The sequence below is a fragment of the Sesamum indicum genome, linkage group LG7 (assembly GCF_000512975.1).
Source record: "Sesamum indicum cultivar Zhongzhi No. 13 linkage group LG7, S_indicum_v1.0, whole genome shotgun sequence".
Lineage (NCBI taxonomy): Eukaryota > Viridiplantae > Streptophyta > Magnoliopsida > Lamiales > Pedaliaceae > Sesamum > Sesamum indicum.
Genome location: NC_026151.1, coordinates 2952440 through 2961596, shown reverse-complemented (window position 1 = coordinate 2961596; position 9157 = coordinate 2952440). Strand labels below are relative to the sequence as shown.

The window sequence follows — 9157 nt, the reverse complement described above, 5'->3', positions numbered from 1 at the left end:
ATATTTTAAAACTTTGTTTTGTGATGTTTTTGGACTGAAATATATTAAATTTAATTAATTAGTCATTACAATGTGCTATCTAATTTAAACAAATGTCAGTCTGTTCTCGACATTTCAAATCATTTCAACACAAGTATATCTAACTTCCTTTATTACACAAACAATGCATGTTGCTCCTATAAATGAACGTACATGACTTTAATTTCTATTTTCAATAGTTAAGTCGGTTTTCTGACCAATTCAAGAATACAAGAAAATTAAACACCGTGTCCTTAATAATAAATTTTAATTAAATATGAATTTTTTATTAGCACTAATATTATTTTTTTTTCCCATTATCAATTTATTTTTTCCATATTAGCAAGTGAAGCTGCACTTTCAATTCATGGTCGGCTTTTCTCCAGCTCTCTCTTCTTCCTTAGCCTGGCTAGCTCAAGCTCCTTGCTCATGAGTAGGTTACAACATAAAATAGGAATTCTTACCCAATCTGATTTGGTCGATTTTTCCTAAACTATACACCAATCACGTTACTTAGTTTAGATCCTGCCAAATCTGATTTGGGTTAGAATATTTCAAAATATCTCAAGCAATTACTGGGTGTTCCCATAACGAGAACATAGTTCAGTTAGAGGATGACAATCCAATTACCAACTCCAAAGTACAACAGTGCAAGAAATTTGCACATCAAATTACATGTACAACAGTATAAGTTACACACACAATACTCAAGTATTAGGTAAATTAGCAAACACAAATTGGTGGAAGGGAAGCAAATATTAGGTACACAGCTAACCTTCCAAAACAAGGGGTAGAAGATGCTGCAAACAGAGTTCAAACTCTTCGTGGAGTCGATGAGGACTTCAATTTAGGGACTTTGAAGTTGGATGTGAACAGTTTTGGAGTATCTGGTATGGTAATAACTTCAGCTGCTTTTCTCTTCGAGCTACTGCTTCCCTGCACATACCAAATGTACTTATGAATAATGATACACAGTTTATTTCTCTGTCATCTCTTGTAGAACTTAAATTTGAACAATGGGAAAGTAAACAAACGAACTTTTGCTTCCCATGGGGGGGGGGCACCGCTCCCAAGCGGCAAACAGATCACAGAGGTCCTATGACACTCTTGACTCCCAATAACACTCACATATCTCATCCACCTCACTCTTAGTTTCTAGGAAACCAATTTCAGTTTCTCCCAAACAAATCTTTCCAGAAACTAGTTTATCTATTTAATTCCCTTTATATTCTCCAACATCGTGTCCATGGTTTGTAAACTCACAGAACCCGCTGATGTTCTTATTTGCTTCTTATTTTACAATTAAATCAATCACCAATACTTTCTCTCCTTCCACCTCATTGTCCTCCTCCATGCCATGCAGAAGGCATAACCCTCCAACTATGAACATGCACTTTAAAAAGAAGGGCTAGAGTTTTTGCAAAAGATTAATTTATTATCCTTGCTGAAAGTTTCCCCCAAGAAGATATTACACCTTTCCAAAGAGTTGTAGTGTTACAGTTTTGGTAGCTGCAGACTTGTCTTCACCAAGATCCGTCAGGGTGGTCCATCAGTAGAGGTGTGCGTTCGGTACGGTTAACCAAAACTTTAGTAACTCAAAGTAGCATACCGAATACCGAATTATATCGATAAAATAATGGAAAATTTTTGGTTCAGTTTAAAACCAGAATAACCGAATTATCTTTTAAAAATACTAAAAACTTGTAAAGGCAGATAAATTATTTTCCATTCCAAATTCCAATCACAGCTAAAAGAAAACAACATATAATAAAAGAATCAAATTCCAATACTAAAATCCAACACAATTTCAATAGATAAAAAAAAACAATTAAACTAAATAAACCATCCAACACAAGAATTTTAAAACCAGAATAACCGATTATCTTTTAGAAATACTAAAAACTTGTAAAGGCAAATAAATTATTTCCAATTCCAAATTCCAATCACAACTAAAAGAAAACAAAATAAAATAAAAGAATCAAATTCCAATATTAAAATCCAACACAATTTCAATAGATAAAAAAAAGCAATTAAACTAAATAAACCATCCAAGAGAACAATCCAAACATCCCTGCTTCATTGATTAAACATGTCTAACACTTCTTTTACATTTAAGTTAAAAAATTCTGTATTTTATATGCATTTAAAAAAATAATAGGTATTCGATTTTAACCAAAGGCCAAAACTGCACGGAATATAGAATTTCTGAAAAAATCGTACCGAATACCATAAAAATTTGGTTTAGTGTTTAGTATGGGCCAAAAAGTTCGGCTTGGGCACAGTTCAGTTGGTTTACTGAACTAGGCTGACCCATATCCATCAGTCGAGTTTCAAAAGATCAAGTGGGTGGAGTATGGGTTTGAGTTAATGAAGACGAAGAGACACAAAGATATATTTCGCAGGAATTGGGTGTTAATCCAGTATCCCCAAAGGTGCAACATATTACTGTGCATGCATGCATATCTAAGCATAACAGAATAAGGAAGGTGGAGATACCTTTAGATTGAATTGCTTCCTAGGGGCCTTTCCTCCAGTTGACTTATGAGCACTTCGCTTTCTATGAGCCATCTGCAGATTTGCAAAAGGCAGATTAAACACCTCATTACTCCATGCTACAAGAAAACCTTTACTTAACTGAAGTACAATTCACAAGTCAAAATGATTAAATAGTTTCAGAAAGTTTTGCAGAATCACAGGAGAAGATTCAAACAAGGACAAAAATGAACAACTCCTTTTACAAGCAATAATTCTTTTCTCTGTCAAAACTGACTTGTAAATTTAACATATTTTTACCAACTGAAGCAAATAATTCAAGCAGAGAAATACCTAATAACATACTTTTATCCATTATAGACAAATAATTCAAGCGGATAACTTCCTTTTTTGAAAACTTACAAAAAATCCCAAGATAAGGTCAGACTTAATAGATTGTTAAGCAATGAGACCAAACCCACAAAACCATAATTTAGGAAAACAACAAGTTTAACCTATGTCACCAAAAACTACATAATTCTTTCATTTTTCTCAAAAATCAGCAGGTAATCTGCCGGGCAGGCCTCTGGTAAATGAATTTGATGTTGTAAATAGAATTTGAACAGAGTCCTCCAGTGCGTAGGGTTTACACTTTAGCAAATCACACTTAAAAGTGCCACAAAGTGCTTATAGGGATTCTGAATGATGCAATGCGGAAGGTTCATTAGGAATAGCTAGGACACAGTTTCCCAAAGATAATTAATCTGAAACCTTTCTATTTTACCCAACTTCCATATGGCAGAATCTTCAATTGCCAAAGACCCTTCCGGCACTTCTGAAGACCTTCCCAAATCATCAACCTCAGAGGAGCCTCATTTGACCTTATTCTATTCTAAAAGTAACAGCCAAGAATTTTCATGTACTTCACATCTGCACCCACTCCCAAAGGTATAAGTCATTTACATCTAAATGCAAAAGACAAAGTCTCATCTTTTGCAATTTCAAGGTCTGCTGATGTTTCGCCAACAGCACCAAAATATTTAGCTAGTTGTTAAACTAGACTGTCCATGCAGAGATATCATCACACATGCAGCTGCAAACACAATCTCAGCAACTCTGACGTGATATATTGTACAATTCATAATCGGTCTCCCAAAAGTTATAGGAACTAAAAACCAGCAAATTCACGTTAGAAACATTAGGCCTCTGTGAGCGCATAATGAACTCAGAGACATACCATAGGGAGATATTGTTTCCATTATTACGAGCAAAAACAAAACTTGGTATTATTCAGTAAAAGATATAATTCAAAATTCTTAAGCGATCTTCAACCATGTCATTAGTTATCAGATAGTAGGAAGACCAACATATTTCTCCACTGCGAAATATCTAGCAATAGGAAAATCCTATGTCTATGATCAGCTCATGGAATTACCTCATAAAACCATCACGATACATCAGAGGGCTACAGATAAAAGCATGTTTACAATATCACCAATCAGGTTTCTCTGTTATCATATACTATCAGTTGTATGCTATGCCAATTCAGAAAATTTATCCAAGAACCACATGCTGCGAACCAGAAAAGCAAGTTTAAATTATCATAGCAACCCCTGAAAGAGAAGATTACTAGTACAGGATAAAAAGAATATTAAACACCAATAAGACAGCACCTTCTCAGAGGTCTGCGAAGGATCTGATTCTTTTTTCAATGTTTCACCCCTTCCACGAGTGCCAGTATTCTGGACTTTCCTGTCGGATGCTGCTGCATCTGTCCTACATGGGCACAACAAGGGTGACGCTGACCCAAATTTGGATTTTAAGAGTTCAATTTCCTTCAAAAGTCTCAAGATTTCCTCACTCTTTTTTACTGATTCAGATTCCATCTTGCCGAAGTCAATTCTTAAACTTTCATTTATGATCTGTAATTCCTCTGCTCTGTTTACAAGTGCCTGAAACCTTTCATTTGCATGCTCAACTTCATCACTTTTCTTCCTTAATTGTTTACTGTAGTCGCTCTCCATCATTTTGAACTGGTTCCAAACGAAATTCTTTTCTCTCAAGAGAGCAGAAATCTCAGAGTTCTTCTCCGATTTACATTTCTCAATTTCATTTTTTAGCTTCCTCACCTCATTTTGAAGTGCCTTGTTTCGCGAGCCTTCCCCTTTATTACTAAAATCATCTGATGTATCCTGGAAATTATATTGACTACTTTTTTAGAAGAAAGATACATACAAATAAATGAAAAATCAATTGGACAACCATAAAACATAAAATAAATAAAGAGCATACTTTTGGATCAGAACATTTCTGAGAGAGATAGTCAGACCATTCTCTAAAGTCAGCCAACTCATTGTCCGCATTCTCTATATTCCACAGAAAACAAGATATAAAGATAAGAATAATAAAAAAGAAACAAAACCATAAATTTCCCCATCTAAATTTGATGTTAGAGGAAAAACTGCCAAAACTAAGAGGTAACAATGGAGATGGTCAGCATGAGCATGCTGAGTAGCTAAGACTTCCTTATGGATCTCAGTGTATTGAGCCTCTAACTAGACCACTTTCAGACCTTTGAATAAGCAGTTTGCACTATTAAAGCAAGGCAACATTATGCTCAGAGAATTAGTGGCAAAAAGAATATAGACATGCAAAAGCTGTAAGTATATTCCAGCAAGTTATCCAATATTCCAATTGTATGCTGGTATTCTACTCGGTTCTAAATGCATGCTATGCCCATAGTTAATTGAACCCTTCTATTAACAGAATTCTCAACATTACTTAGTATTGACAAATTAAAAGTCTTCCACCACACTTCTAAAAATCCAACAGAGAATGAATATTATAAAAAAATCACCAATCACAAACAGAAAAATAAAGAAACTAATGCTACATTTGGATCTTGGATTTTGGCGACTGAAGTACTGAGAGAACATATTTTTTCGCTTCAAATGTTGTAATTTGTACTTTATGTTTTAGACACTGTCTCCTAATTTACCTTTTTCTCACTAAAATCAATGGGTAAACATAGTCTCAACGTTTTTCAGGTGAAAGCAAATAGAAAGAGAAAGAAAAACTAACCATATCTATGCTTGTAAATGAAAGCCTCCCTGTCCTTCAAACCCAAATAAGTTCCGCTTTCGCAGACTCAACTTTCTGCTCCATTTTCATCTGCACCAAAAATTCCCAATTATTCATAATTTTTCAACCCTAATTCAACTCCCACACAAAAAATTAGACTTCACACAACCAAGGAAATTACCTTATAAATAACTTGGTGCAAAGATTTTATTCTTTCTTCAAGAAATTGCCTATCTTTCTGCAGATTCTGGGATAACGTCACTAATGCGTTGAAAACTTTATCCCATTTTTTCTCTCGGCCGGCGGCCTTGTCGGTCGATTTGCGTTTCCCCATTCCAGATAAGATGAAATGTGATAAAACAGAGTAAGCAACAAACAAGAGAATAATGTAGTAGGAATTTGGGATATCACAGAGAAGAAGAAGAAGAAATCGCAGAGAGAGAGACAAAGTGAACGTTGGATCGAAATGAAGCCCAACGCCAACGGTCGGAATTAGGAATTTGGGATATCACAGAGAAGAAGAAGAAGAAGAAGAAATCGCAGAGAGAGAGACAAAGTGAACGTTGTATCGAAATGAAGCCCAACGCCAACGGTCGGAATTTTGAAGAGGCAGCTTCCCCCCGCCCTCCTCACGAGGAATGGGCTGTAAACAACTTTAGGGGAACCAATATGTATAAAAATAAATAAAATTTATGTATAATTCAATAAAATTATAAAATTTTGCAACCAATAATAAATTATAAGAGATATTATAAAATTATAAATAAAATTATTTATTACAAATTATAAATAAAATTTTAAAATGTTATTACATAAATGTTATTTTATAAATTACAAATTAAAATTTTATGTAATTTATTATTTAACAAACTATAAATTTTATAATTTATAATTTGGGGTATTACATAATTTTATGTAATAATTTTAATGTTATAATTTATAATTTTATGTAATTTATTATTTAACAAACTTTAAGGGAGTCTCTTAAAATTTATATATAATTCAATAAAATTATAAAATTTTGCAACCAATAATAAATTATAAAAAATAAAACTTATAATTTATTATTTTAAAATTAATTTAATGAATGTCCAACAAATACCCCTTATTGACAGCCGTTAATTCTATGTGAGCATTTGTTAGATGATCATTAATTCTAATATGATGTTTGAAAATTTTAAATCATTAAAAAATATTTGTAATTAGACAAATTTTATGAGAACTATTTATACTTTCACTTTTTTTTAAATATAAATAATATAATTAAAATTAATAAATATGAATAAAACATAATTGGGTATAAATCTATTTCTGTTTCTACAATAGTTGAAATATAAATTCATGACACCACCCCATTTTTATTACAGAACAAATCTATTGATTCTTTGGCTTGAGCTAGAAGGGGTCCTAAATAAGAGTCTCCCTCTAGAAGCTAAAAGGGGCTATCATAAGCACATTGTAATTCTTTACGTATTCGATTGTCGAGGCATATCAATATTTGTCAAGAAAGATATAGGAAATGTTATGTTGTATTGCAATTGATTTCTCTTTAATGACAGTCTTGGAGTAACTAGTGACACCATTTGGGGTGTGAAAAATAAGAAGATTCTGTCAATTCTTGAAAACTATTATAGAACAGAAATCTTCTGTAAGGGCATAACGCGCGAGGAGCGTAAAAGCTTCGCTAGAGTGGGTGATCCGGCTCGAATTCAGCGATCCCGAGACACGATCTCGTCACAGATAGCTAACTCCTCTAAAATCAGATTTTGGGTACCCTGAGAATAAGACAAGAACTGTGAGCTCGTCGGGTACGTCCCCGACAATGACCCTCCGACGCTCAAGTTAGGTTGATCAAGAGAAAAGTGTGCGATCACAAGGTTCGATTTCAATAAATGCAGAATAGTTACCATTAATGACGGCGTTTCGGGTCTATATATAGGGCTCAACAGGGTAGCGCTGACCGGTGCTAACCAGCCACGTGGTCTCATCCTACTGGCCGGCGTCCATGATCAGACGACTATAATTGTCCGGGTCTTCAAGGGCAGACGGATTCGGGTCGGGTCCTTGCGACCCGACTAATGGAAGAGGCGCGGATCCTTACTTGAATGACTATAATGCCCTTAATGAAAGACATTCTTAGCATTTTTCTTGTATCTCCTCTTAATCACACATCAGTGGGTAAGGGAATCCTTCTTTGAGAGATTTCACTACATATGAGATTTTCTTGAAAATGAATTGATGTTAGGGTTTTGATTTCAGATGCCTTTATATTCATCCGACCTTGCGGATGACCATTGCCTTTAACACAATTGTATGTGTTTTTTTTATTCTTTAACATAAAATTTAAAATTTCATAAATCAACAAAAGTGTAAAAAATTGTCGGTACTTAATAAAAAAATTAGTTGTATGTAAAACATGTGCATAAATTTTTTTAAAAAATAATTATATATCATTTACTAAAAATTTTTATTGTATGAAAAATGACAATCTAAAATTATTATAATTTAAAAAAATAAAAGATAATACTTAGAGTATGAGAAAGAGAAAAAAAATAATTAGTTCAAAAAAATAATCTTTGCCATTTATATATAGCGGAAGAAATTTGAACATTAGTGGATGAAGAAAAAATAAATAAATTCCAAACTATGAATAAAGAATACGTCAAAAGAGTTGTTCTCCCTTAATTTATACTTTATTATAATGGAAAATTTTATTTATTGTCTCGACTTTTTTTTGATATGCTAATTTTTTTAATTTTAGAATTATTTATATTTTTTTCTCAACCTCCAAGTCTCTCTCTTCCCCACTATTTTTCTCAATAACTTCTCACAATTTTTATTATTTTATTTGTTTAATATTTAACTAACATATATATTTTTAAAAAGTAATATTTTAATATTTAAGTTTTAAAATTAATTGCACATACATAAAGTGCGGCATAAATGATTATAAAATAAAAAAATAAAAAATATGGGGGGAGGGAACACAATGCCCTAACATGTAAAAACAACTAGTAACAAACTTTTTCCATATAATGAATTTTATTCATATTTATTAATTTTAATTATATTATTCATATTTTAAAAAGGAAGTTAAATTACAAATAGTTCTCATAAAATTTGTCTAATTACAAATATTTTTTATTATTTAAAATTTTTCAAACATTTTATTAGAATTAATGATCATCTAACAAATGCTCACATAAAATTAACGGCTGTCAATAAGGGGTATTTGTTGGACATTCATTAATTTTAAAGAGTTGTTTATAATTTTTCGAACAATAAATGGGTATTTGTAATAATAACAAACTTTAAGGGAGTCTCTTATAATTTATTATTTTAAAAACTAAATAAATTTTATGTTTTTACATATTGGTTGCAAAATTTTATAATTTTATTGAATTATACATAAATTTTATTTATTTTTATACATATTGGTTCCCCTAAAGTTGTTTACAGCCCATTCCTCGTGAGGAGGGCGGGGGGAAGCTGCCTCTTCAAAATTCCGACCGTTGGCGTTGGGCTTCATTTCGATCCAACGTTCACTTTGTCTCTCTCTCTCTCTGCGATTTCTTCTTCTTCTTCT

General features: G+C 32.6%; 1 protein-coding gene across 1 annotated transcript; it reads right to left on the bottom strand.

Annotated features, from left to right (window-relative positions):
• On the bottom strand, window positions 378-7481 carry LOC105166066. Its single transcript, XM_020695253.1, has 6 exons — window positions 7346-7481; window positions 5572-5637; window positions 4783-4856; window positions 4164-4682; window positions 2515-2586; window positions 378-954 (listed from the first exon to the last, which is right to left on the bottom strand). Exons 1-6 carry the CDS (start codon window positions 7479-7481, stop codon window positions 832-834), a joined length of 990 nt encoding a protein of 329 aa, XP_020550912.1. The 3' UTR covers window positions 378-831.